Source organism: Dunckerocampus dactyliophorus, chromosome 10 (genome assembly GCF_027744805.1).
Source record: "Dunckerocampus dactyliophorus isolate RoL2022-P2 chromosome 10, RoL_Ddac_1.1, whole genome shotgun sequence".
NCBI lineage: Eukaryota > Metazoa > Chordata > Actinopteri > Syngnathiformes > Syngnathidae > Dunckerocampus > Dunckerocampus dactyliophorus.
The window spans coordinates 6819512-6847484 of NC_072828.1; the positions used below are offsets into that span (position 1 = coordinate 6819512).

General features: G+C 43.4%; 1 protein-coding gene and 9 non-coding genes across 13 annotated transcripts; 9 read left to right on the forward strand and 1 right to left on the reverse strand.

Moving 5' to 3' along the window:
- Nucleotides 1–490: 490 nt before the first annotated feature.
- Nucleotides 491–7784, reverse strand: LOC129189106 (espin-like). 4 transcript variants are annotated; one of them, XR_008572732.1, is made up of 4 exons: nt 7686–7784; nt 7041–7294; nt 6575–6968; nt 491–697 (listed from the first exon to the last, which is right to left on the reverse strand). XR_008572732.1 is itself a non-coding variant. In XM_054790456.1 (3 exons), the coding sequence occupies exons 1-3, from the start codon at nt 7750–7752 to the stop codon at nt 6843–6845; spliced, it is 447 nt and encodes a 148-aa protein (XP_054646431.1). In that variant the 5' UTR covers nt 7753–7784; the 3' UTR covers nt 6154–6842. The 4 variants fall into 4 exon arrangements, 1 of the variants encoding a protein (XP_054646431.1); XR_008572734.1 differs by having other exon boundaries at nt 7041–7227; nt 7686–7767; XR_008572733.1 differs by having other exon boundaries at nt 7041–7327; nt 7686–7740.
- An 8121-nt stretch (nt 7785–15905) lies between these two features.
- trnap-ugg (transfer RNA proline (anticodon UGG)) lies at nt 15906–15977 on the forward strand. Its single transcript has one exon. It is a non-coding gene; the product is annotated as a tRNA-Pro (tRNA).
- A 603-nt stretch (nt 15978–16580) lies between these two features.
- Nucleotides 16581–16652, forward strand: trnap-agg (transfer RNA proline (anticodon AGG)). Its single transcript has one exon. It is a non-coding gene; the product is annotated as a tRNA-Pro (tRNA).
- Nucleotides 16653–18258: 1606 nt separating this feature from the next.
- On the forward strand, nt 18259–18330 carry trnap-agg (transfer RNA proline (anticodon AGG)). The gene has a single exon. It is a non-coding gene; the product is annotated as a tRNA-Pro (tRNA).
- A 1465-nt stretch (nt 18331–19795) lies between these two features.
- On the forward strand, nt 19796–19867 carry trnap-ugg (transfer RNA proline (anticodon UGG)). The gene has a single exon. It is a non-coding gene; the product is annotated as a tRNA-Pro (tRNA).
- A 722-nt stretch (nt 19868–20589) lies between these two features.
- Nucleotides 20590–20661, forward strand: trnap-ugg (transfer RNA proline (anticodon UGG)). The gene has a single exon. It is a non-coding gene; the product is annotated as a tRNA-Pro (tRNA).
- Nucleotides 20662–21380: 719 nt separating this feature from the next.
- Nucleotides 21381–21452, forward strand: trnap-agg (transfer RNA proline (anticodon AGG)). Its single transcript has one exon. It is a non-coding gene; the product is annotated as a tRNA-Pro (tRNA).
- A 932-nt stretch (nt 21453–22384) lies between these two features.
- trnap-ugg (transfer RNA proline (anticodon UGG)) lies at nt 22385–22456 on the forward strand. Its single transcript has one exon. It is a non-coding gene; the product is annotated as a tRNA-Pro (tRNA).
- Nucleotides 22457–24853: 2397 nt separating this feature from the next.
- trnap-agg (transfer RNA proline (anticodon AGG)) lies at nt 24854–24925 on the forward strand. The gene has a single exon. It is a non-coding gene; the product is annotated as a tRNA-Pro (tRNA).
- Nucleotides 24926–27886: 2961 nt separating this feature from the next.
- On the forward strand, nt 27887–27958 carry trnap-ugg (transfer RNA proline (anticodon UGG)). The gene has a single exon. It is a non-coding gene; the product is annotated as a tRNA-Pro (tRNA).
- The last annotated feature ends 15 nt before the right edge of the window (nt 27959–27973 follow it).

A 27973-nucleotide genomic window follows, 5' to 3' on the forward strand; every position in this document is an offset into this window, starting at 1 on the left:
CAAATAAATGTCTGTGACAACTATAAAGACCCTGACGGAAGGGGCAAAATAATATCAACAACCACAATGATAATACTGCATTGAAATAGACACACATAATAGTAGTAATGAAATTATTAATTATGATACTGATCAGAATGACAATAACTGTAATGTACATCATTGTAAAAACTATAATCATATTCCGACATCACCGTCGCTGTAATAAAACCAACAACATAATAACACCCCAGTTAACTCAGTGAGTAATGTGGGGAAGTACGTATGTATTGTGAGTGTGCATATGTACGTGTACGTGTGTACAGGTATCTCTGTATGTGTGCAAGTCTTCATATATACAGGGTCAGGCAAAATGATCTGACACATTTGTAGGTTAAATAAAAGGCAAATAAAGTAAAGAAACAAGAAAGTGTTTTTATTTTCGAAAAGTACATATAATGCCAATCTGTTTCATTATGTTTTAAAAATTAAATCAGTCAAATGGGTTCCATTACTGTCCACACACTCAATGCAGATCCAGTAGCTGTGAAGTTGGGAACCCATAACAAGATGGTGTTTGGAGCTGGTACAGGATCATGTCTGCCAAGATTGAAGTGCAAACGGAACGCTCGTTGTGTTGCAGTTCCAGATTCGTTTGTTTTGATAAACGTTTCCACAATGAAAGCTCGATGCTCACCAGTCCAATTCATGGCAGCAACTGAAAAAGAAATGAAAAACAATGGCATTATAAAGAAACAAAGCAAAATGGCATTATATGAAAAAAATGGCATTATATGTACTTTTCGAAAATAAAAACACTTTTTTGTTTCTTTACTTTATTTGCCTTTTATTTAACCTACAAATGTGTCAAATCATTTTGCCCGACCCTGTATAAAGGTGCGTGAGTGGGTGAGCTACTAATTGTCACTGAAAATGCATGAAGGGAGAGGGCCCCCCCTCCACCACCCAGAAAGCCCCGCCCCAAATAGCCAGGCTGAACCCCCACCGCCAGAAAGCCACCAGGCTCACAGGGGCAGGCAGCACAAAGATCAGCCCTCCCAAGAGCCAGCCTAGAGAGCCCTCCCCCCTGGGAAGACCAGCAAAGGGCCGCAGAGAGGCAATCCCAACCAGAAACAGGGCGCCGGCGGGCCGGAGGACAGCCAACCCCTGAGGGAGAGATCACACCCCACAAAGGCAGACGGGCACCGAGGGCCACATACCAGCAGGCCCAGAGACGCCCCTGCAACCGGAAAGAAACTCGGCCACGCCGGAAGCGCCAGCCCGCCCCACGTCACCCAGGCCCACGGTCCCCGCGAGCAGGACCAAGCCCCACCACACCAGACAGCCCAGCGTCCCAGCAGCCACCAGAGCGCAGCAACCACAAGCCACCATGGCGGCATGTGGGCCATCCGTAGTACCGGCACCGCCCCCTGCAGACTGCCGAATCCACCCCAAGATCGCAGAGGTGCCCACGGCCCAAGTCAGTCCGAGGGAAGCACCGCAAGCCGCCCCCTGGCGCAAGCCCCGGCATCAACAGGTCCCAACGGGCCACCCCAGGGAAGGCCAGTAGTAGTAGTACTTTATTAATCCCACAGCAGGGAAATTCATCTGTTACAGCAGCAAGCAAGATACACAAGTATGTACACAAGTAAAGAATGCATAGTCATAGACATAGTCATAGACATAGACATAGTGAAATACAAAATGGTTCAGGTGTTGTAGAGCCTGATAGCGGTCGGTATGAAGGACCTGCGGAACCTCTCCTTCTTACACCGTGGGTGTAACAGTCTGCTGCTGAAGGAGCTGCCCAGGGAAACAACAGTGTCATGTAGTGGGTGAGAGGTGTTGTCCATGATGGATGTCAGCTTAGCCAACATCCTTCTCTCCCCCACTTCCTCCACGGAGTCCAAAGGACCGTCCAGGCAAACCAGACAAAAGCACCCCACAAGCCAGGCCACCCCAGGCGAGCCACTGTGCCGCGACGGCCAGCTCCACGGCCGCATACCCGACCCCGGCGGACAGGCACCGCGGAACAGGCAGGAGGTACCCCAATCCAGCCCGCTCCACTCCTTTTTTTTTATGTTAATACAGGTCGCTTAACCAAAAAAGGAGGGCAATAAAAAATGGTGCCGTTAAAGGAAACTTAACTTTGACAGCCCTAGTTAAGAAGAAATAAATTCTAGGCTAAATGGTTAGCTTTTTAACTTGCTATCTTGCTGGCTAGCGGCCGTCTCGAGCCCCCTGTAGCATAAGAGTTGAGGAATGTGTTATAAACAATGGACAACAGGAGTGTAAAGGGAATCATATGGGTGTTATTTCATGTTTGCTGTGCTCTAATAGTGTTAAAAACTGTCTTTACAAAGTCATATACTGTACAGGTTTTCTTTACTCTCGCTACGAAAATATTAAATTTATTAACATTGAGTCCTATATAGCGGAAATTGCTTTACTGCAGTCAGGTCTGGAACCAATTAACCGCTATAAACGAGGGCCTACTGTATTTTTATTTCAGTTCATTTAGCCATTTTTATGCTTGACAAAGCTTAATTTAGCCAAAAAAATATGTGACATTTGCTTCAATATGCATATTTCTTGACTAATAAGGCTGTAATCTCAAAACAGCATTATCTATTAATTAATATAAGTTTGAAAAACCGTGATAGTGTGAAGCCGTGACATTCGAACCGCAATGTGGAGAGCGACGATATATATACAAATAAAGTAACCAGTAACTTTTACTGTTCATCAGACTGCAGATCCTCCTGAATTGCAAAATGAAGCGAGCTGCTTGACAGTGACCTGGTTGTTGTTGGAGTCCATCCCGTCTTTCCACCTCCGCCCGTTCAACCGAGGTACCTGACTGACAATGTAGAACCTTTGCTTTCCAGACACCGGAACAGATGTAATTAAAGCACCGCTGCTGCTTTCTTAAGCCCACGTGACCGCGCACTCCGTGTGCTGGTGATTCTTAGCGGTACCAGAAGGTGACAGGCAGAGCTTCCCTCGAGTCAGACGTGCGCTAGACATCCTGCTCTCCCGGTCCTTACCAGGGATTGAGTTGCCGCTTCCAGGCATCGGGATGGTGAAAACTCTGAAACCTAACCTTGTGGATCTCATAACAGGCTCGGCCTCGGGGCCTTCCACCTGAGCCGCCCAAGAGGGAAAAAAAACGCCAGGCAGGTGGGGGCTCCAGGCGGCATTCGGGGCATCACCAACGGGCCGGCGCCTACATAATTAGCCCTCCATTCTTCCAAGGGAAGGAGATTGGGGAGACCTGGGTTCGAATCTCCACTTGGGCATCTCTGTGTGGAGTTTGCATGTTCTCCCCGTGTCTGTGTGGATTTTCTCCGGGTACTCCGGTTTCCTCCCACATTCCAAAAACATGCATGTTAGGTTAATTGGAGACTCTAAATTGTCCATAGGTATGAATGTGAGTGTGAATGGTTGTTCGTCTATATGTGCCCTGCCATTGGCTGGCGACCAGTTCAGGTTGTACCCCACCCCTCGCATTAATTCTGCTGGGATAGGCATACCCCTACGAGCCTAATGAGGGTAAGCGGCATAAAATATTAATGGATGGATGGATGTTGCGAGGGAGGATTATGTGTGAGGGAAGAGCTCAGCAGCTGCGCTTCGCTGGCTCGCATTCGTCATCCTCTTCATGTGCGTGTGCTGCACTTCACTGCTGACTTATTCATGGATTCCGTTGGACGCCAGCCGCGGATCATCATGTGTGGCCCGGCTCAGCACCTGCTGATGCTTTGAGGTGCAGCAAGTCTGCTGTCAGCTAACAATTCCCTGATTACTCCGCTGCCCTTTTGATGGACAACAAATCATAAATCCGCAGACAGCACGTCCTCTTGACTCAAACCTCACCTCTAAAGATTGCTCTTTGAGTTTTTTTCTAGTATTTCTTCCAGTAAGACTCCAGCATCACCAAACGTGTCCTCACTCAACACAAATTGTCTTTTTAATTAAGCCATCATAAAAAAAAAAAACATAATAACATCAACAGGTTCTGATACGATGGCACCAAGCACTTTAGCACTCAAATACTTTATCACTTTAGCAGTCAAGGACTTTATGTCTAGCCAAATGTTAAGATTCTGTCAAATGCACATTATTTACTGCTTATTGTTTTACTGTTTTCATTGATTCATTGCTCTCTTTTTTTAAATGGTATTGTTACTGTACTTTCAGGGTAGTTGAAAATTAGCCACTAATCTTGCATATTTAAATGAAAATGCTAATTAATATGCACAGTCCCGTCTTTCTTAAATAAGTGAATTTCCACAGTGTAGGATTTGTTATTTATGAAATATCATCGCAGTTACAGCATGCAAAACCTGTTTAAGACCTTCTAATTTTTTTTTTTTAGCATTAGAGCCCTCTAGACATGAAATAACACCCGTGTAGTCCCGTTTAACACTCGGTCTACCAGAATTCTGCAACTACTAGAATGACCATAGCAGTCATTTTGACTCTTTGTATGTAATTTGGATTATCATTAAAAAGATCTCAAAATAAATTGGTGGAATAGGTAAAAAACACATCAGGACAGTAAATGAAAAATATAGTGATTGAGTGTTTGATTGAATTGACACAACAACACTTCTCTGCAATTACACATGCAAACTCGAACTGCAACCATCTTCTCTGAAGCAAGGCTAAAGCCTCCATAGCTGTCACCTTCTTTCTACTTGTCATTTTTGTCTCTCTTGGGTTTAGAGTGAAGCTATAGCTAGGTTTTAGCATCACAAAGCATAAAAAACAAACAAAAAAAATGTAGCAAATAGTGAAATATTACACCCCCTGTAAAAAGCAGGCAGTCAATTTGACTGCTATGGTCATTCGCGGTAGTAACACTCAGATCTCTTTTGTGTTTTGAAATTGTAATGATAAAACAATGTTAGAATAAAATATACACACATTTAGGAAAAGTCAGGGTCCTATGGGTCCATAGGTTTTTTTTAAACTAAGTTATGACATTGCAAATTTTGAAAACAGTCAAAATGACTGCCTTGGGAGTTCGAGTGTTAAACTCCTATTACCCAATATGGTAGACATAAGAAGAGAAAATAAGCCATTTAAGACATAAATAAGACATAATATAAACTAACGCATGTTAGCTACTATTGGGCCTGTTGTGAAAGTATTCCAGCCAAGTCTGGTGCTTGTGTGTCTCACCCAACATCACAGTAACATCACTGACACCTAGTGACCAGTGTAGAATACTACATATCATCACAACATCTTTGAATGCGTCATCTGAATGCGTCATCTGAATGCCTTTTACAGTCATCATTCGTCACTTTGCTCTTAGAATTTCACGGCCTCACACAATCACAATTTTTCAAATAATATTAACAAATCATGCCATTTCGTGGTTGAATAAAGCCTATTAATTAAAAATTAAGCTTTTTCAAGCATAAATATGGCTAAGTGAACTAAAAAACAAATATAAGGCATTCAGAAAACATGTTCAAAGACATTGTGATGATATGTATTCTACACTGGTCACTAGATGTCAGTAATGTTACTGTAATGTTGGGTGAGACAAACAAGCACCAGACTGGATCGGCGGAAAAACAGGCTTTTATTGCAGGTTTGAATGATGTCACAACAGGCATAACAGCCCCGAACGAGGCCTCCCCTGGCACCGTAACACATTTACAGCAACACACACAAGCACGAGTCATATTTATGTCTTAAATGGTTATTTACTCTTATTGCGTCAACCATATTGGATAATAGCAGTGTGAAGGTGACTTTCGGGGTGTTATTTCATGTCTAGAGGGCTCTAGTCGTGTTAAAAAAACATATTTAGAAGGTCAAAAACAGGTTTCTATGCTCTAACTATGAAAATATTCAACTTATGAATAAGGAATCCAATTTCGCAAAAATTTGCTTATCACAGTTTGGTCTGGAACCAGTAAACAGCGATAATTGAGGGATTACTGTTTCTATATTTTATTTCATTTTTATGCTTGAAAATGCTTAACTGCGGCAAAAAAACGTAAAATTTGTTTCAATATGCATTTTTTTCGTAATAATAGGCTCTATACAACCATGAAACAGCATGATTTATTATTTTGTATATTTTTGATAAACTGTTATAGAGTGAAGCCAAGGAACTGGAAGCGTGAAGCGGGAGTCATGGCTAGCGACAGTGCCAAGGAGAATCCAGAGCTTGAAAACTCTCTTCCGTCCATAAAGCCTGTTTGAGTGGATTATTTGTATTGTTTGTGGGGTTTTGTGTTTGACAAGATCAGGTCTATGAGGGTTGTGTTTGTGCAAGTCACGTAATCATGCGCTAACACATTTCAGTTCATTTTTTTTTTGCATAAAGAACTACAAAAAATGTGATGTCACTGTTTCTTCTTCTCACACACACGCTTTCATTTTCCGGAAAGCGAGAGCAAATGCGAGTGACCTCAGTGACATTTGGTGTTACAAATTAAACAAAATGATTGGCTCAGCTTCCCAGATGTTTGCTCTTACCTCCCCGACCACGCCAAAGATCACAGACGGTCAGTACCGACCCAGATGGCTCCGAGGAGTGGAAGAAAAAAAAAATCACAGGAGGTGTGCTTACGTTGTTCTCTATTGCATGCAGGTATTTGGCACAGTCATGGTTCCCGTTATACTCGGCTCAGCCGCCGCGGGTTCATCAACATCTCTGTCAGCGGGCTTGGCGTGGCGGGCCAGTATGCTTTTACAGCACTGACAGGGCACAAATATGCACATGTGATTTATGGCTGCTCTTTAGTTTAGTTACAATTCAAATATAACAACACCAAAGACAACGTCCAGCTCTCCGTTGTCTGCCACATCATGCAGGGGCGTCTCGCCCCTATAATCCCTCATGATCTTTGCCCGGCCTCAAGCAGCCACTCCACGATGCGGGAGTGCCCCCTACTGCCGGCAAAGTGCAGCATGATGGCTCCCTCTTCATCCTGGCAGGAGAGGCTGATGTCCGTGTGGCTCACCTGTATAAGGAAACAAGCAGCTCATCCAGGTGAAGGCTTAAGCGGGAATGTGGAGGTAGGATGGCCGCTCACCAGCCACGCCACCACGTCTTTGTGGCCCGTGTTGGTGGCAGCGTGCAGGCAGCTCATGCCGTCGTGGGCCCTCACGTGCACATTGGTGCCACAGTTCTTCACCAGGTGCTCTGCCATGTGCACGTGTCCCTCCTGGCAAGCCAGGTAGAACAGGGTGGCACCAGTGGACATCTGGTGGTTCACGCATCTGCAGTCCATTTCACGGTTATAACGTGTCCTACCATACTGTAGACCAGGGATTCCCAACCACTGTGCTGTGTGGTACATTATCATGTGTGCAAATTTACCTAAGAAATCATTTGCTTATTACAAATAATACTTGTTCCACTAAAGCAGGGATGTTAAAACTGCAGCTTGGGGGCCATTTGAGGCCAGCGCCACATTGTAGAAATAAAATTACACGGGAAATGGTAAATATAAAGCAATAAAGGCCCAATGTACAAAGAGGCTGAAATGTTAATAATAGGGCTGTCTAAAATTGTGCGTTAACGGCGGTAACTAATATATTTCATTAATTACGTTACATTTTTTTTGCGCAATTAACACACAGGCATCATGGCAAGTCAAGGCTCTCTATTATGACAACAGACGGCGGTACAGTGTAGCACCCCACAGCGTAACGCTCATTTATAACTTTATTCTTACCTGAACACATCAACAGCAGTGCAATCCAACACAATAGTTCAAACAAACACGTCTTTAGTCCATTCATTGCAACAACACTTCCTCACTGTCACGAGACATACAGCGAGAGGCGTTCATGGACACTCCGAACATCATCCCAAGGTCTTTATCATGCGTGTATGGGTGGTCAATAAACAGAAATGCAATGAAAATCAATACGTGGATATTCTTATCACTCACTTTGTAACTCTTAATGCGGAAGTACAATTTTCTGCATTTAAGTGTGCTCGGAAATCAAACTCAAAATATGTGAATGCAACTTAAATGACGTGGTGTCTTTGAACGCCACTCCTCATTGCTCATAATAACACAGTCTGATTCAAATATTCTGCTATTACAGAAACCAGTGTTAGGTAAATAGATTTTCAGACATGTGTGCCATCTCTTAACGTGATTTAAATTTGAAGTTAATTTGGCGCTGTTACAAATTATATATTTACAATAAATTATATAAATTATATATACAGTATTTATATATTGTGGCAGTTGCAAGGAAGACTCAAGGTTTGGTCTCATGCAGAGCTTTATTCTCCAACTGCACACTACTCATCTTGAAAAAGATGGAACATCTCTTTTATAGCGCTAACACTTGTGCGCCCAAACCTGGACTCTAACCACGCCCCCTAGTCGACTCCCGACTGGGTGAGAGACATGCCCCCTAGTGGCCACCACAATATTGTCATTTCCAGTTTACATGTAAGTGTGATTTAAACAAGAATACCAACCAAAAAAATTAGATGCAACTCACTGGTAAGTGGAGCTTTATTTTTAGAACAGGCTGGCGAGTGACTCATGTGATCCTAATGGCCGACCAGGTGCCCATGGGCACATACAGTGCAGTGCTTCACAAACACATGGGGTGGGGCTCCCTCGGGCGCTGTGAACTGTCAAGGGCGTGAGAGGCAGGGTGGACTTTCAATATTAGTGCAGACGTGCCAACACGTATGAATTTGTCGTACTCAGCATGCAAGTTGACCCTTGAATACGCTTGTATGCTTCACTGCTCTCCATTTTTTCACATTTCGCTGGTTTCAGTTTGGAGTTGAGTCTGTACAGTACAGGTAAATTAATAGATATCAGTTTCTTAATAGTATTTCAAATTGGGGGGTGCGAAAACATTTCTGTGCCCCAGTGGGGGAATGACAGAAAAAAATTGACAACCACTTACAGTATATAGTGACATGTAGAACAATTCAATGACCTTCCACTAGAGGGCAGGAGGTACACAATTAACTTGTGAATCCACCTGTTGCCATTCATACATTTTTGCTTGGTGGTGCGCCGTGAGATTTTTCTAATGTAAATGTGGCTTGGCTACATAAACGTTGGGAAGCACTTCTATTGAAAATAAACTTGGATATACAGTACATTAGAGTAGTCCGTGTACAGCTTGTATAGCAGTATAGATTTACTTTCCACTGAAAATGAACCAGTACACAACCAATACTGGGCAGCACAAGTGATTCACAAGATAATTGATCCTTGTCTAAAGCTGAGCATGGTGGTGGTGCAGAAGTGCTGCCGGCACTGGGGGAGCTGTGGTTCATTGAGGGGAACGATGAATTGTACTGTGGCGTTGTGTAGCACAGGGGTGTACAAACTTTGTCCTCTGAGGATCCTGCGCTAAAAAATGAAAGGATGCAAAGGGTTAGGGCTACAAAAAAAAAGACAACTTCAATAGTTGTTTTGTTTGTTTCTCATCATGTTACAACTTTAACAAATATTATATATTATTATATTATAATATATTCATATTTCAAATTTTGCTGCTAAAATGGCATTATTTTTCCTCATAATAGTATGACGTTATTCACATAAAATTATGCCTTTTTCTCATTAGATTTTTCTCTTAATATTTTGAATTTATTCTTATAAAGTGATTTAATTTAAATATAATTTACATTTAAATTTACACTATTAAAGCTGTTATTTTTCCTCATAGTATTACATTATTCTAGAAAAATTACTTTTTCTCATTAGATTACAACTTTTTTACATATCGAATCGTCTATCACAAAGAGATTTACATCCTGAATTTACATCATATTTAATGTTCCTCTAATGCGCCATATTCAATGTACCTCTGATGTACTGTATTTACATCATATTTAATGTACCCCCAATGTACAAAATTTACATCATGTTCAATGTACCATCTAATGTACCGTATTTACACCATATTTAATGTATCGTATATAAATCATATTTAATGTACCATCTAATGTACCATATTTACATCATATTTAATGAGCATCTAATCTACCATTTTACATCATTTTTAAAGTACCATCTAATAATGTACCATATTTACACCAAATGAATGTACCATCTAATGTACGATAGTTATTTAGTACATCATACAGTATATAATGGTCTTATTTCCTGCCTTGCGTTGATACGTAACAGCAACAACAAGCACACAAGCGTCTGAGGGCAGACCTGAGTTTAAAATTCCTATAGCAACCCTGGAGAAGGAGGGTGCAATGGTTGAGGGCAGAGATGGAGGCGACGGACATCTCAGATATCTGCAAACACACGGCCGCAAATGTGTGTTAGCATTGTGAAAGAAAGTGTTTGCCTGGTGCAGGTCTGAAGAGGAAGTACTTTTGCTTTCACTGGCGCTGACGCATACGTGGCTGTACTCTCTGTCGAAGGAGTGAGTCAGCAGCTACAGACACTGTGTGTAGAAAAGCATAGCATTTATTGATATACAGCATATCTGCAGGAAGAACTATACCTGGGCAACAAAAACAAGATGAAAGTGAGGATCTGAGCGATAGGCGACCTTAGCGGCGAGCTCGCGCTGCCTCTCAGTGGTGAGTTCTGAACCAGCGCTAACATACGGCTCAGCCTCGGAGGGTGGGGGTGACCTGCCAGCAGGGTGGACTCCAGCTTCTCTCTCAGTAAGAGGAAATGTTTGGTCTTCTCCACCTGAAGGACAAAAATGATGGATCGGAAACATCAAACAACTTGCTTGTTTGGGACTAGCGGATATAGACTGATGGTCTACGATTGTGTTTTTTGCGATCACATCTTGAAGCAGGCCTTCACCCGGCCAGGTTCTCCTCCCTGCTGACATAGGCCACTGATGTGTGCAGCACCCGCCTGCGTCACCTCGGCATGCCTTGCGATGGACACAGGGCAGCGGTAGATTACAAAGCTCTCCAGAAGGGCGCCTCAAATCTTGACTCTTAACTGGAATTCCTGCGCTCCACCAGGTTGCGCAGGCTGACCTCATCCATGCCGGTTACATGGTTTGTAGAGAAGAGGAAGAGGAAGCTTTTTAGTGGAGGAGAGGAGCCAGACTCTGCTTCACCACCTTGTGATATCTGCCCCTCGCAGGCTTGCGAATGGAGCAAGTCGCCAAGAGCTTTGTGTTGCGAGAATGAAACACCATGCGGATATCTTTGGTTATGATGGCCGGCTGGTTGCAGTTCTCCATCTGTAGCAGAAGAAGAAGAAGTCATGCTCACGGCATTCACACAACAGTCTGTCCAATTTATCCTCATTTTATGCATTCACATATGCACATCATGTAAACCTGTGTGTCCATTCACACACACAAACGCACACACACGTGAACACACACACGAGATAAACATTAGTCCGGTCACATAACACAAAATTTAAACATGAGTTTAGCCATTCACATACACAAACACTCTAGTTTACACACTAGTTTACACATTCACATATGCATATCATGTAAAAACCTGACTGTCCATTCATTTTACATTCACACACAATGCAAGCATAACCGCGACAGGTGGTGCCTTTTTTATGGTTCTGTCTTGTGCAAACGACCAGGGCAGATCAAAGTGTGTGAACGGATGCTCGGCGCAAGGATCTCTGCCGGGGAAGGTCATGATCGGGATGGATGGTGATTCCCGCCGTGGGCAGGAAAGCTAATATTGTACAAGTGAGGTTACACAGCGGTGGAGCGCAGGCAAACATACAAACTCTCAGCGGACTGCTGCAGAGTAGCGCTTGGCTGCGTGCCTCCATCGCATCCCCCTGTGGCTCTGCAGTCCACACCTTGTCACTGTGCCTTGCCAAGTACACACACACACACTTTATATATATGTATATAGACATAAACACACTGCTGTACTCACATAGAGCCCCGTGTGCCAATCTCCAAAGAAGGGGAATGCCACAGAGATCACCACAAGTCCGGAGCCCCCATCGTCCTGGGCTACGGTCTGAGAGTCCCCCTGGTCCAGACCAAAGGGGTAGAAATCCAGCCTCCGCCCGAGGCAGGAGGTCCGGAGAAAGCAGAGTGCAGAGGCAGGGCAGCAGGGAGAGCAGCACCATGGCCTCAGACACCCTGCCTGGGAATGGAGTCGACAGCAGGCAGCCCAGGGGTGAGGGAAGAGGAAAGATAGGCAGGTAGGAAGGGAGGAGGGGAGCGAGGCGGCACACACCTGAATACAGGAGGTGAGAAATACTGCAGATTCCTTGCATTCTGCTCTCTGCTTTGGCTGCAGGGAAGGAATGAAAGAGCGGCAGCAGCAAAGATTTCCTCAACAATCCCTCGATTTGGTCCCTGATGGTGAGCTTTGAGATATCCTCAATAAAAGCTCTATTCTGCCTGCCAAAGCAGTCCTTTCACTTTTGGCCACACCTCCCCCATGGGGATTCACTACCTTGCATAACTAGCTGGGGGCAGCCAATGGCGGCAAAGGGGCTGGTAACTGGATAACCACTGGGCGGGTCTATGGTAATCAAAGGCTTGCTTTAAACTGGGCTCACACTCTGCGAACACACACACACGCACACACACACATTTGTGGTTTGTCAGCAGCAAAAGGCGAGATCACAAATGGTCTCAGGACGAGCAGCGGCCTGCAGGCATCGTTCATCATCACAACGTTCACATGCATCAATGCTTATCGATGTTGATGGATCACATTCAGATAATCACCTTGCCCGAATGCAGGGTGTCCAAAGTGTGGCCTGGAGGCCATTTCCAGCCCATGGCTTGTTTTTATTGGCCTGCGGTATGTTGCAGAAATAAAACAAAAACAAAAAAAGGGAAAAATAAAGCATATAGACACAACATACAGAAAAAACTACTAATAACGCCAATGAAAACTTTGGGGTTAAATACAATATACAGTGGAACCTTGGTTAACGTCATGAGTCCGTTGCAGAAAGTCCAACTCTAGCTGAAACGTACTCTAACTGAATTAATTTTTACCATGAGAAATAATGTAAATCCAATTAATCCGTTCCAAAAAGCCAAAAATGTTAACACAAAACGTTTTTATAGTTTTACAATTATGCCAAGGACACAATGTGGGAGCGAGATCAACACAGACACCACTTTCCTGTTTTGCCATGAGTTATTTCTTGAATTCAATTGTGTTTCTCACCTCAAGTGTCTGCTTTTCTTTTGATCACGGCTGAAAAATAAACCAAAGGGAGTCAAGGAAAGTTGCAAGTGCCATCATTTTGATGAAGAAGGTGAGAAACCCTATTGAATTCAAGAAATAACTCATGGCAAAACAGAAAGGTGGTTTCTGTGTTTATCTTGCTGCCACATTGTGTCTTTGGCAACAATCACGCTTTCGGTGAAGCTAAAAAGCAAATCCAACTCATATCGAGTTAGTGTGACCACTTTCAGTTTGCTATATATGGTCCACACTAGATATTACAAACAACACTTTTCAAAGTGTTTCAGGTTTAGCACAGGGAAAGTGATGCAGCAAACACTTGAAATCGTTGCATTAAACAAATTTTGAGTTGCTTTTAACTCACCTATTTTAACACCTTCATCAACACTTCTTAAGTGTCATTTTTTAATCACACTTTTGTGTTAAATAAGCCCTTTTTAATGCCTTACAAAAACCTGAAATACAAAAATATTGCCAATTTGAACAAAATTTGATTAAATGGGCACACCATTCAACAGAGCTACATACAGTACAAATCTAAAGGGGGTTAAACAATGTGACAATGTCCAAAAATGTAAATTCTTTCATCCATTTCATTTGAAAACTGCATGTCATATGGTCTGTAATACATCAAGTCACCTACAGATTAAACAGAAAAGTAATCTCCTGTGCCCTTTATACAATAAGCATTGAAGTGTTCATCAAAATAATGTGTGTCCATTTTGCACATCAAAAGGAATGCTTGATTGTCATTAATGACAATGCTGGTTATCCTGTTGAGAATTGGAAGATCTTGCTCTTTCTTGGGGCACACAAGCATACCAATATGATATTCAGTTCCATAGCTTTTCACCCAGTTTGAACTCAACACCTCAGAAGAACTCACATCAAAGAATGGACATACAGCATTTGTTTCAGTTTCACATAAAGCTGTTAACTTGTAAAAATGATCAAGGTGCGTTTTAACTTGTGAGGAAAAAATGCATGACAATGTGTCAAATAAAAAATAAATAAAACAAGTGAACATCACTATCCTATCAATCGGTGTTTAAAATCCTGGCCCTGAGCTCCTTGACTCTTGGACTTTTTTGAGTATTTCCCACATCAATAATGTAGACAGTGGTTTGAATGAAGGTGTGGAATTTGCAGAGTAGGGATGTTCTACATAATTGTCGATCATAAGCCGATATCCTGCAGGGCCGAGACATCACTTCCTGCAGGTCAAGGGTGCAAAATGGTTTGTGTGTGTGGTTTGAACACTCTTTGCAAAGGTGAAATTGAGGCAAAAAGACTTTCGTTGTTTGTTGAGACATTTCACCTTTCGTGCAAAAGGTTTCTTCAGTTCTGAACTGCTGTAAACTGAAGAAGCCTTTTGAACGAAAGGTGAAGCGTCTTCAACAAACAAGAAAAGTCCAATCGCCTCGATTCAACCTTTGTGGTTTTGCCTGATCTGAATGACTGAGAATCAAGAGACAGTCTGAAGACATGTTGAACAATGCAATAGAATCTTCTCGGTCAACACGGGAAGAGCCAATTTGAACCAACATAAAATGTAATTGGCCAAACCTAGCTGCTCAAAATCTGCTCAACACATCTCGGAGCAGGTGGGTCCTGCGTTTTAATGCAGGGCTTGTTGGTCTTGGCGAATGATTCTCGCTTTGGGTGCAAGCGGTCCCGGATTGAAATCCCGGACAAGTCCTTGAATTGAAAATGTATGATCAAGTATGTTCAATTAGTCATGATTGAGTGGTTTTCATTCGTCTTGATTCAGTGGTTTGGACAAGAAAGCAGCCAACAGTTCAGGAGGGCCTCAGTTCTGCTTGCTCACTTCACACTAAGGGTTGATTTTGTTAAGTCATTATGATAGAAAGAAGCCTTTTGAACGAAAGGTAATCGTCTTCAACAAACAAGAAAAGTCCAATTGTCTCTATTCAACCTTTGTGGTTTTGCCTGATCTGGATGACTGAGAATCGAGAGACAGTCTATGTCTAGGGGTATGATTCTCGCTTAGGGTGCGAGAGGTCGAATCCCGGACGAGCCCTTGAGTTGAAACTCTATAGCCACGTACAGGAAATTTGTCATGATTGAGTGGTTGTCATTTGTCTTGATTCAGTGGTTTGGACAAGAAAGCAGCCAACAGTTCAGGAGGGCCTCAATTCCGCTTGCTCACCTTCACACAAGGGGTTGATTTTGTAAAGTCATTACGAGAGAAAGAAGCCTTTTTCCAGTTCTGTCTGAATTTGTTTGATTGCAGTTCAGTTTCATTGTACAGTGCTCCTACAAGTATGATTGTATGATTGTTTTGCCTGATCTGGATGACTGACAATCGAGAGACAGTCTGAAGGCATTTTGAACAATGCAATCGCCTCTTCTCGGTCAACATGGGAATACCCTATTTGATCCAATGGAAAATGTAAGTGGCCAAACCTAGCTGCTCGAAATCTGCTCAACAAATGTGGGAGCGGGTGGGGTCCTGCGTCTTCAACAAACAAGAAAAGTCCAATCGCCTCTCTTCAACCTTTGTGGTTTTGCCTGATCTGGATGACTGAGAATCGAGAGACAGTCTGAAGACATGTTGAATAATGCAGTCTTTGTGCTCGTCAAGCATCAATGCTAGCCATTTTCAATGACTGGAAGAGGGCTACTGGAGGGCTCGGTCAACATGGGAAGACCCTATTTGATTCAATGTAAAATGTCATTGGCCAAACCTAGCTGCTCGAAATATGCTCAACACATCTTGGGGCGGGTGCGGTTCTAGATTTACATACTTCAACTTTTAGTACAGGGCTCGTTGGTCTAGGCGTATGATTCTCGCTTTGGGTGCGAGAGGTCCCGGGTTCAAATCCCGGATGAGCCCTTGAATTGAACTTCTTTGCCCAGGTATAGTAAATTAGTCGTGGTTGTCATTTGTCTTGATTCAGTGGTTTGGAAAAGAAAGCAGCCACTTTTCTTGTTTGTTGAGACATTTCACCTTTCGTCCAAAAGATTTCTTCTTCTGAACTGCTGTAAACTGAAGAAGCCTTTTGAACGAAAGGTGAAGCGTCTTCAACAAACAAGAAAAGTCCAATCGCCTCGATTCAACCTTTGTGGTTTTGCCTGATCTGGATGACTGAGAATCGAGAGACAGTCGAAAGACATGTTGAATAATGCAGTCTTTGTGCTAGTCAAGCATCAATGCTAGCCATTTTCAATGACTGGAAGAGGGCTACTGGAGGGCTCGGTCAACATGGGAAGACCCTATTTGATTCAATGTAAAATGTAATTGGCCAAACCTAGCTGCTCGAAATCTGCTCAACAAATGTGGGAGCGGGTGCGGTTCTAGATTTACATACTTCAACTGTTAGGACAGGGCTCGTTGGTCTAGGCGTATGATTCGGCCAAACCGAGCTGCTCGAAATCTGGTCAACAAATCTGGGAGCATGTGGGGTCCTGGATTTACATACTTCAACTTTTAATACAGGGCTCGTTGGTCTAGGGGTATGATTCTCGCTTAGGGTGCGCGAGGTCCCGGGTTCAAATCCCGGACGAGCCCTTGAGTTGAAACTCTATAGCCACGTACAGGATATTTGTCTTGATTCAGTGGTTTGGACAAGAAAGCAGCCAACAGTTCAGGAGGGCCTCAATTCCGCTTGCTCACCTTCACACAAGGGGTTGATTTTGTAAAGTCATTACGAGAGAAAGAAGCCTTTTTCCAGTTCTGTCTGAATTTGTCTGATTGTAGTTCAGTTTCATTGTACAGTGCTCCTACAGGTATGATTCTTGCTTAGGGTGCAAAATGTTTTGTGTGTGTGGTTTGAACACTCTTCGCAAAGGTGAAATTGAGGCAAAAAGACTGTCCTTGTTTGTTGAGACATTTCACCTTTCGTCCAAAAGATTTCTTCAGTTCTTAACTGCTGGAAACAAAAGAAGCCTTTTGAACGAAAGGTAATCGTCTTCAACAAACAAGAAAAGTCCAATTGTCTCGATTCAACCTTTGTGGCTTTGCCTGATCTGGATGACTGACAATCGAGAGACAGTCTGAAGGCATTTTGAACAATGCAATCGCCTCTTCTCGGTCAACACGGGAATACCCTATTTGATCCAATGGAAAATGTAAGTGGCCAAACCTAGCTGCTCGAAATCTGCTCAACAAATGTGGGAGCGGGTGGGGTCCTGCGTCTTCAACAAACAAGAAAAGTCCAATCGCCTCTCTTCAACCTTTGTGGTTTTGACTGATCTGGATGACTGAGAAGCGAGAGACAGTCGAAAGACATGTTGAATAATGCAGTCTTTGTGCTAGTCAAGCATCAATGCTAGCCATTTTCAATGACTGGAAGAGGGCTACTGGAGGGCTCGGTCAACATGGGAAGACCCTATTTGATTCAATGTAAAATGTCATTGGCCAAACCTCGCTGCTCGAAATCTGCTCAACACATCTTGGGGCGGGTGCGGTTCTAGATTTACATACTTCAACTTTTAGTACAGGGCTCGTTGGTCTAGGCGTATGATTCTCACTTTGGGTGCGAGAGGTCCCGGGTTCAAATCCCGGACGAGCCCTTGAATTGAACTTCTATGCCTAGGTATAGTAAATTAGTCGTGGTTGTCATTTGTCTTGATTCAGTGGTTTGGAAAAGAAAGCAGCCACTTTTCTTGTTTGTTGAGACATTTCACCTTTCGTCCAAAAAATTTCTTCTTCTGAACTGCTGTAAACTGAAGAAGCCTTTTGAACGAAAGGTGAAGCGTCTTCAACAAACAAGAAAAGTCCAATCGCCTCGATTCAACCTTTGTGGTTTTGCCTGATCTGGATGACTGAGAATCGAGAGACAGTCGAAAGACATGTTGAATAATGCAGTCTTTGTGCTAGTCAGCATCAATGCTAGCCATTTTCAATGACTGGAAGAGGGCTACTGGAGGGCTCGGTCAACATGGGAAGACCCTATTTGATTCAATGTAAAATGTAATTGGCCAAACCTAGCTGCTCGAAATCTGCTCAACAAATGTGGGAGCGGGTGCGGTTCTAGATTTACATACTTCAACTGTTAGGACAGGGCTCGTTGGTCTAGGCGTATGATTCGGCCAAACCGAGCTGCTCGAAATCTGGTCAACAAATCTGGGAGCATGTGGGGTCCTGGATTTACATACTTCAACTTTTAATACAGGGCTCGTTGGTCTAGGGGTATGATTCTCGCTTAGGGTGCGAGAGGTCCCGTGTTCAAATCCCGGACGAGCCCTTGAATTGAACTTCTATGCCCAGGTACAGTAAATTAGTCATGGTTGTCATTTGTCTTGATTCAGTGGTTTGGACAAGAAAGCAGTCAACAGTTCAGGAGGGCCTCAATTCCGCTTGCTCACCTTCACACAAGGGGTTGATTTTGTAAAGTCATTACGATAGAAAGAAGCCTTTTTCCAGTTGTGTCTGAATTTGTCTGATTGCAGTTCAGTTTCATTGTACAGTGCAAAATGTTTTGTGTGTGTGGTTTGAACACTTCGCAAAGGTGAAATTGAGGCAAAAAGACTGTACTTGTTTGTTGAGACATTTCACCTTTCGTCCAAAAGATTTCTTCAGTTCTGCACTGCTGTAAACTGAAGAAGCCTTTTGAACGAAAGGTGAAGCGTCTTCAACAAACAAGAAAAGTCCAATCGCCTCGATTCAAACTTTGTGGTTTTGCCTGATCTGGATGACTGAGAATCGAGAGACAGTCTGAAGACATGTTGAATAATGCAGTCTTTGTGCTAGTCAAGTATCAATGCTAGCCATTTTCAATGACTGGAAGAGGGCTACTGGAGGGCTCGGTCAACATGGGAAGACCCTATTTGATTCAATGTAAAATGTAATTGGCCAAACCTCGCTGCTCGAAATCTGGTCAACACATCTTGGGGCGGGTGCGGTTCTAGATTTACATACTTCAAGTATTAGTACAAGGCTCGTTGGTCTAGGCGTATGATTCTCGCTTTGGGTGTGAGAGGTCCCGGGTTCAAATCCCAGGGGTTGCCCAGGTATAGTAAATTAGTCGTGGTTGTCATTTGTCTTGATTCAGTGGTTTGGACAAGAAAGCAGCCAACAGTTCAGGAGGGCCTCAATTCCGCTTGCTCACCTTCACACAAGGGGTTGATTTTGTAAAGTCATTACGATAGAAAGAAGCCTTTTTCCAGTTGTGTCTGAATTTGTCTGATTGCAGTTCAGTTTCATTGTACAGTGCTCCTACAGGTATGATTCTTGCTTAGGGTGCAAAATGTTTTGTGTATGTGGTTTGAACACTCTTCGCAAAGGTGAAATTGAGGCAAAAAGACTGTCCTTGTTTGTTGAGACATTTCACCTTTGTCCAAAAGATTTCTTCAGTTCTGCACTGCTGTAAACTGAAGAAGCCTTTTGAACGAAAGGTGAAGCGTCTTCAACAAACAAGAAAAGTCCAATCGCCTCGATTCAACCTTTGTGGTTTTGCCTGATCTGGACGACTGAGAATCGAGAGACAGTCTGAAGACATGTTGAATAATGCAGTCTTTGTGCTAGTCAAGCATCAATGTTAGCCATTTTCAATGACTGGAAGAGGGCTACTGGAGGGCTCGGTCAACATGGGAAGACCCTATTTGATTCAATGTAAAATGTAATTGGCCAAACCTAGCTGCTCGAAATCTGGTAAACACATCTTAGGGCGGATGCGGTTCTAGATTTACATACTTCAACTGTTGGTACAAGGCTCGTTAGTCGAGGTGTATGATTCTCGCTTTGGGTGCGAGAGGTCCCGGGTTCAAATCCCGGACGAGCCCTTGAATTGAACTTCTATGCCCAGGTATAGTAAATTAGTCGTGGTTGTCATTTGTCTTGATTCAGTGGTTTGGACAAGAAAGCAGCCAACAGTTCAGGAGGGCCTCAATTCCGCTTGCTCACCTTCACACAAGGGGTTGATTTTGTAAAGTCATTACGATAGAAAGAAGCCTTTTTCCAGTTGTGTCTGAATTTGTCTGATTGCAGTTCAGTTTCATTGTACAGTGCTCCTACAGGTATGATTCTTGCTTAGGGTGCAAAATGTTTTGTGTATGTGGTTTGAACACTCTTCGCAAAGGTGAAATTGAGGCAAAAAGACTGTCCTTGTTTGTTGAGACATTTCACCTTTGTCCAAAAGATTTCTTCAGTTCTGCACTGCTGTAAACTGAAGAAGCCTTTTGAACGAAAGGTGCAGCGTCTTCAACAAACAAGAAAAGTCCAATCGCCTCGATTCAACCTTTGTGGTTTTGCCTGATCTGGATGACTGAGAATCGAGAGACAGTCTGAAGACATGTTGAATAATGCAGTCTTTGTGCTAGTCAAGCATCAATGTTAGCCATTTTCAATGACTGGAAGAGGGCTACTGGAGGGCTCGGTCAACATGGGAAGACCCTATTTGATTCAATGTAAAATGTAATTGGCCAAACCAAGCTGCTCGAAATCTGGTCAACACATCTTAGGGCGGATGCGGTTCTAGATTTACATACTTCAACTGTTGGTACAAGGCTCGTTAGTCGAGGTGTATGATTCTCGCTTTGGGTGCGAGAGGTCCCGGGTTCAAATCCCGGACGAGCCCTTGAATTGAACTTCTATGCCCAGGTATAGTAAATTAGTCGTGGTTGTCATTTGTCTTGATTCAGTGGTTTGGACAAGAAAGCAGCCAACAGTTCAGGAGGGCCTCAATTCCGCTTGCTCACCTTCACACAAGGCGTTGATTTTGTAAAGTCATTACGATAGAAAGAAGCCTTTTTCCAGTTGTGTCTGAATTTGTCTGATTGCAGTTCAGTTTCATTGTACAGTGCTCCTACAGGTATGATTCTTGCTTAGGGTGCAAAATGTTTTGTGTGTGTGGTTTGAACACTTCGCAAAGGTGAAATTGAGGCAAAAAGACTGTACTTGTTTGTTGAGACATTTCACCTTTCGTCCAAAAGATTTCTTCTTCTGAACTGCTGTAAACTGAAGAAGCCTTTTGAACGAAAGGTGAAGCGTCTTCAACAAACAAGAAAAGTCCAATCGCCTCGATTCAACCTTTGTGGTTTTGCCTGATCTGGATGACTGAGAATCGAGAGACAGTCGAAAGACATGTTGAATAATGCAGTCTTTGTGCTAGTCAAGCATCAATGCTAGCCATTTTCAATGACTGGAAGAGGGCTACTGGAGGGCTCGGTCAACATGGGAAGACCCTATTTGAGTCAATGTAAAATGTAATTGGCCAAACCTAGCTGCTCGAAATCTGCTCAACAAATGTGGGAGCGGGTGCGGTTCTAGATTTACATACTTCAACTTTTAGGACAGGGCTCGTTGGTCTAGGGGTATGATTCTCGCTTAGGGTGCGAGAGGTCCCGGGTTCAAATCCCGGACGAGCCCTTGAGTTGAAACTCTATAGCCACGTACAGGAAATTTGTCTTGATTCAGTGGTTTGGACAAGAAAGCAGCCAACAGTTCAGGAGGGCCTCAATTCCGCTTGCTCACCTTCACACAAGGGCTTGATTTTGTAAAGTCATTACGAGAGAAAGAAGCCTTTTTCCAGTTCTGTCTGAATTTGTCTGATTGCAGTTCAGTTTCATTGTACAGTGCTCCTACAGGTATGATTCTTGCTTAGGGTGCAAAATGTTTTGTGTGTGTGGTTTGAACACTCTTCGCAAAGGTGAAATTGAGGCAAAAAGACTGTCCTTGTTTGTTGAGACATTTCACCTTTCGTCCAAAAGATTTCTTCAGTTCTTAACTGCTGGAAACAAAAGAAGCCTTTTGAACGAAAGGTAATCGTCTTCAACAAACAAGAAAAGTCCAATTGTCTCGATTCAACCTTTGTGGCTTTGCCTGATCTGGATGACTGACAATCGAGAGACAGTCTGAAGGCATTTTGAACAATGCAATCGCCTCTTCTCGGTCAACACGGGAATACCCTATTTGATCCAATGGAAAATGTAAGTGGCCAAACCTCGCTGCTCGAAATCTGCTCAACAAATGTGGGAGCGGGTGGGGTCCTGCGTCTTCAACAAACAAGAAAAGTCCAATCGCCTCTCTTCAACCTTTGTGGTTTTGCCTGATCTGGATGACTGAGAATCGAGAGACAGTCGAAAGACATGTTGAATAATGCAGTCTTTGTGCTAGTCAAGCATCAATGCTAGCCATTTTCAATGACTGGAAGAGGGCTACTGGAGGGCTCGGTCAACATGGGAAGACCCTATTTGATTCAATGTAAAATGTCATTGGCCAAACCTCGCTGCTCGAAATCTGCTCAACACATCTTGGGGCGGGTGCGGTTCTAGATTTACATACTTCAACTTTTAGTACAGGGCTCGTTGGTCTAGGCGTATGATTCTCGCTTTGGGTGCGAGAGGTCCCGGGTTCAAATCCCGGACGAGCCCTTGAATTGAACTTCTATGCCCAGGTATAGTAAATTAGTCGTGGTTGTCATTTGTCTTGATTCAGTGGTTTGGACAAGAATGCAGCCAACAGTTCAGGAGGGCCTCAATTCCGCTTGCTCACCTTCACACAAGGGGGTAATTTTGTAAAGTCATTACAATAGAAAGAAGCCTTTTTCCAGTTGTGTCTGAATTTGTCTGATTGCAGTTCAGTTTCATTGTACAGTGCTCCTACAGGTATGATTCTTGCTTAGGGTGCAAAATGTTTTGTGTGTGTGGTTTGAACACTTCGCAAAGGTGAAATTGAGGCAAAAAGACTGTACTTGTTTGTTGAGACATTTCACCTTTCGTCCAAAAGATTTCTTCAGTTCTGCACTGCTGTAAACTGAAGAAGCCTTTTGAACGAAAGGTGAAGCGTCTTCAACAAACAAGAAAAGTCCAATCGCCTCGATTCAACCTTTGTGGTTTTGCCTGATCTGGATGACTGAGAATCGAGAGACAGTCTGAAGACATGTTGAATAATGCAGTCTTTGTGCTAGTCAAGTATCAATGCTAGCCATTTTCAATGACTGGAAGAGGGCTACTGGAGGGCTCGGTCAACATGGGAAGACCCTATTTGATTCAATGTAAAATGTAATTGGCCAAACCTCGCTGCTCGAAATCTGGTCAACACATCTTGGGGCGGGTGCGGTTCTAGATTTACATACTTCAAGTATTAGTACAAGGCTCGTTGGTCTAGGCGTATGATTCTCGCTTTGGGTGTGAGAGGTCCCGGGTTCAAATCCCAGGGGCTGCCCAGGTATAGTAAATTAGTTGTGGTTGTCATTTGTCTTGATTCAGTGGTTTGGACAAGAAAGCAGCCAACAGTTCAGGAGGGCCTCAATTCCGCTTGCTCACCTTCACACAAGGGGTTGATTTTGTAAAGTCATTACGATAGAAAGAAGCCTTTTTCCAGTTGTGTCTGAATTTGTCTGATTGCAGTTCAGTTTCATTGTACAGTGCTCCTACAGGTATGATTCTTGCTTAGGGTGCAAAATGTTTTGTGTATGTGGTTTGAACACTCTTCGCAAAGGTGAAATTGAGGCAAAAAGACTGTCCTTGTTTGTTGAGACATTTCACCTTTGTCCAAAAGATTTCTTCAGTTCTGCACTGCTGTAAACTGAAGAAGCCTTTTGAACGAAAGGTGAAGCGTCTTCAACAAACAAGAAAAGTCCAATCGCCTCGATTCAACCTTTGTGGTTTTGCCTGATCTGGATGACTGAGAATCGAGAGACAGTCTAAAGACATGTTGAATAATGCAGTCTTTGTGCTAGTCAAGCATCAATGTTAGCCATTTTCAATGACTGGAAGAGGGCTACTGGAGGGCTCGGTCAACATGGGAAGACCCTATTTGATTCAATGTAAAATGTAATTGGCCAAACCTAGCTGCTCGAAATCTGGTCAACACATCTTAGGGCGGATGCGGTTCTAGATTTACATACTTCAACTGTTGGTACAAGGCTTGTTGGTCGAGGTGTATGATTCTCGCTTTGGGTGCGAGAGGTCCCGGGTTCAAATCCCGGACGAGCCCTTGAATTGAACTTCTATGCCCAGGTATAGTAAATTAGTCGTGGTTGTCATTTGTCTTGATTCAGTGGTTTGGACAAGAAAGCAGCCAACAGTTCAGGAGGGCCTCAATTCCGCTTGCTCACCTTCACACAAGGGGTTGATTTTGTAAAGTCATTACGATAGAAAGAAGCCTTTTTCCAGTTGTGTCTGAATTTGTCTGATTGCAGTTCAGTTTCATTGTACAGTGCTCCTACAGGTATGATTCTTGCTTAGGGTGCAAAATGTTTTGTGTGTGTGGTTTGAACACTTCGCAAAGGTGAAATTGAGGCAAAAAGACTGTACTTGTTTGTTGAGACATTTCACCTTTCGTCCAAAAGATTTCTTCTTCTGAACTGCTGTAAACTGAAGAAGCCTTTTGAACGAAAGGTGAAGCGTCTTCAACAAACAAGAAAAGTCCAATCGCCTCGATTCAACCTTTGTGGTTTTGCCTGATCTGGATGACTGAGAATCGAGAGACAGTCGAAAGACATGTTGAATAATGCAGTCTTTGTGCTAGTCAAGCATCAATGCTAGCCATTTTCAATGACTGGAAGAGGGCTACTGGAGGGCTCGGTCAACATGGGAAGACCCTATTTGATTCAATGTAAAATGTAATTGGCCAAACCTCGCTGCTCGAAATCTGCTCAACACATCTTGGGGCGGGTGCGGTTCTAGATTTACATACTTCAACTTTTAGTATAGGGCTCGTTGGTCTAGGCGTATGATTCGCCCAAACCGAGCTGCTCGAAATCTGGTCAACAAATCTGGGAGCATGTGGGGTCCTGGATTTACATACTTCAACTTTTAATACAGGGCTTGTTGGTCTAGGGGTATGATTCTCGCTGAGGGTGCGAGAGGTCCTGGGTTCAAATCCCGGACGAGCCCTTGAATTGAACTTCTATGCCCAGGTATAGTAAATTAGTCGTGGTTGTCATTTGTCTTGATTCAGTGGTTTGGACAAGAAAGCAGCCAACAGTTCAGGAGGGCCTCATTTCCGCTTGCTCACCTTCACACAAGGGGTTGATTTTGTAAAGTCATTACGATAGAAAGAAGCCTTTTTCCAGTTGTGTCTGAATTTGTCTGATTGCAGTTCAGTTTCATTGTACAGTGCTCCTACAGGTATGATTCTTGCTTAGGGTGCAAAATGTTTTGTGTATGTGGTTTGAACACTCTTCGCAAAGGTGAAATTGAGGCAAAAAGACTGTCCTTGTTTGTTGAGACATTTCACCTTTGTCCAAAAGATTTCTTCAGTTCTGCACTGCTGTAAACTGAAGAAGCCTTTTGAACGAAAGGTGAAGCGTCTTCAACAAACAAGAAAAGTCCAATCGCCTCGATTCAACCTTTGTGGTTTTGCCTGATCTGGATGACTGAGAATCGAGAGACAGTCTGAAGACATGTTGAATAATGCAGTCTTTGTGCTAGTCAAGCATCAATGTTAGCCATTTTCAATGACTGGAAGAGGGCTACTGGAGGGCTCGGTCAACATGGGAAGACCCTATTTGATTCAATGTAAAATGTAATTGGCCAAACCTAGCTGCTTGAAATCTGGTCAACACATCTTAGGGCGGATGCGGTTATAGATTTACATACTTCAACTGTTGGTACAAGGCTTGTTGGTCGAGGTGTATGATTCTCGCTTTGGGTGCGAGAGGTCCCGGGTTCAAATCCCGGACGAGCCCTTGAATTGAACTTCTATGCCCAGGTATAGTAAATTAGTCGTGGTTGTCATTTGTCTTGATTCAGTGGTTTGGACAAGAAAGCAGCCAACAGTTCAGGAGGGCCTCAATTCCGCTTGCTCACCTTCACACAAGGGGTTGATTTTGTAAAGTCATTACGATAGAAAGAAGCCTTTTTCCAGTTGTGTCTGAATTTGTCTGATTGCAGTTCAGTTTCATTGTACAGTGCTCCTACAGGTATGATTCTTGCTTAGGGTGCAAAATGTTTTGTGTGTGTGGTTTGAACACTTCGCAAAGGTGAAATTGAGGCAAAAAGACTGTACTTGTTTGTTGAGACATTTCACCTTTCGTCCAAAAGATTTCTTCTTCTGAACTGCTGTAAACTGAAGAAGCCTTTTGAACGAAAGGTGAAGCGTCTTCAACAAACAAGAAAAGTCCAATCGCCTCGATTCAACCTTTGTGGTTTTGCCTGATCTGGATGACTGAGAATCGAGAGACAGTCGAAAGACATGTTGAATAATGCAGTCTTTGTGCTAGTCAAGCATCAATGCTAGCCATTTTCAATGACTGGAAGAGGGCTACTGGAGGGCTCGGTCAACATGGGAAGACCCTATTTGATTCAATGTAAAATGTAATTGGCCAAACCTCGCTGCTCGAAATCTGCTCAACACATCTTGGGGCGGGTGCGGTTCTAGATTTACATACTTCAACTTTTAGTATAGGGCTCGTTGGTCTAGGCGTATGATTCGCCCAAACCGAGCTGCTCGAAATCTGGTCAACAAATCTGGGAGCATGTGGGGTCCTGGATTTACATAGTTCAACTTTTAACACAGGGCTCGTTGGTCTAGGGGTATGATTCTCGCTTAGGGTGCGAGAGGTCGAATCCCGGACGAGCCCTTGAGTTGAAACTCTATAGCCACGTACAGGAAATTTGTCATGATTGAGTGGTTGTCATTTGTCTTGATTCAGTGGTTTGGACAAGAAAGCAGCCAACAGTTCAGGAGGGCCTCAATTCCGCTTGCTCACCTTCACACAAGGGGTTGATTTTGTAAAGTCATTACGATAGAAAGAAGCCTTTTTCCAGTTGTGTCTGAATTTGTCTGATTGCAGTTCAGTTTCATTGTACAGTGCTCCTACAGGTATGATTCTTGCTTAGGGTGCAAAATGTTTTGTGTATGTGGTTTGAACACTCTTCGCAAAGGTGAAATTGAGGCAAAAAGACTGTCCTTGTTTGTTGAGACATTTCACCTTTGTCCAAAAGATTTCTTCAGTTCTGCACTGCTGTAAACTGAAGAAGCCTTTTGAACGAAAGGTGAAGCGTCTTCAACAAACAAGAAAAGTCCAATCGCCTCGATTCAACCTTTGTGGTTTTGCCTGATCTGGATGACTGAGAATCGAGAGACAGTTTGAAGACATGTTGAATAATGCAGTCTTTTTGCTAGTCAAGCATCAATGCTAGCTGTTCTCAATGACTGGAAGTGGGCTACTGGAGGGCTCGGTCAACATGAGAAGACCCTATTTGATTCAATGTAAAATGTAATTGGCCAAACCTAGCTGCTCGAAATCTGGTCAACAAATCTGGGAGCATGTGGGGTCCTGGATTTACATACTTCAACTTTTAATACAGGGCTCGTTGGTCTAGGGGTATGATTCTCGCTTAGGATGTGAGAGGTCCCGGGTTGAAATCCCGGACGAGCACTTAAGTTGAAAGTGTATACCCAGGAACAGGAAATTAGTCATGATTGAGTGGTTTTCATTCTTCTTGATTCAGTGGTTTGGACAAGATCCAATGGATAATGTAAGTGGCCAAACCTAGCTGCTCGAAATCTGCTCAACAAATGTGGGAGCAGGTGGGGTCCTGCGTCTTCAACAAACAAGAAAAGTCCAATCGCCTCTCTTCAACCTTTGTGGTTTTGCCTGATCTGGATGACTGAGAATCGAGAGACAGTCGAAAGACATGTTGAATAATGCAGTCTTTGTGCTAGTCAAGCATCAATGCTAGCCATTTTCAATGACTGGAAGAGGGCTACTGGAGGGCTCGGTCAACATGGGAAGACCCTATTTGATTCAATGTAAAATGTCATTGGCCAAACCTCGCTGCTCGAAATCTGCTCAACACATCTTGGGGCGGGTGCGGTTCTAGATTTACATACTTCAACTTTTAGTACAGGGCTCGTTGGTCTAGGCGTATGATTCTCGCTTTGGGTGCGAGAGGTCCCGGGTTCAAATCCCGGACGAGCCCTTGAATTGAACTTCT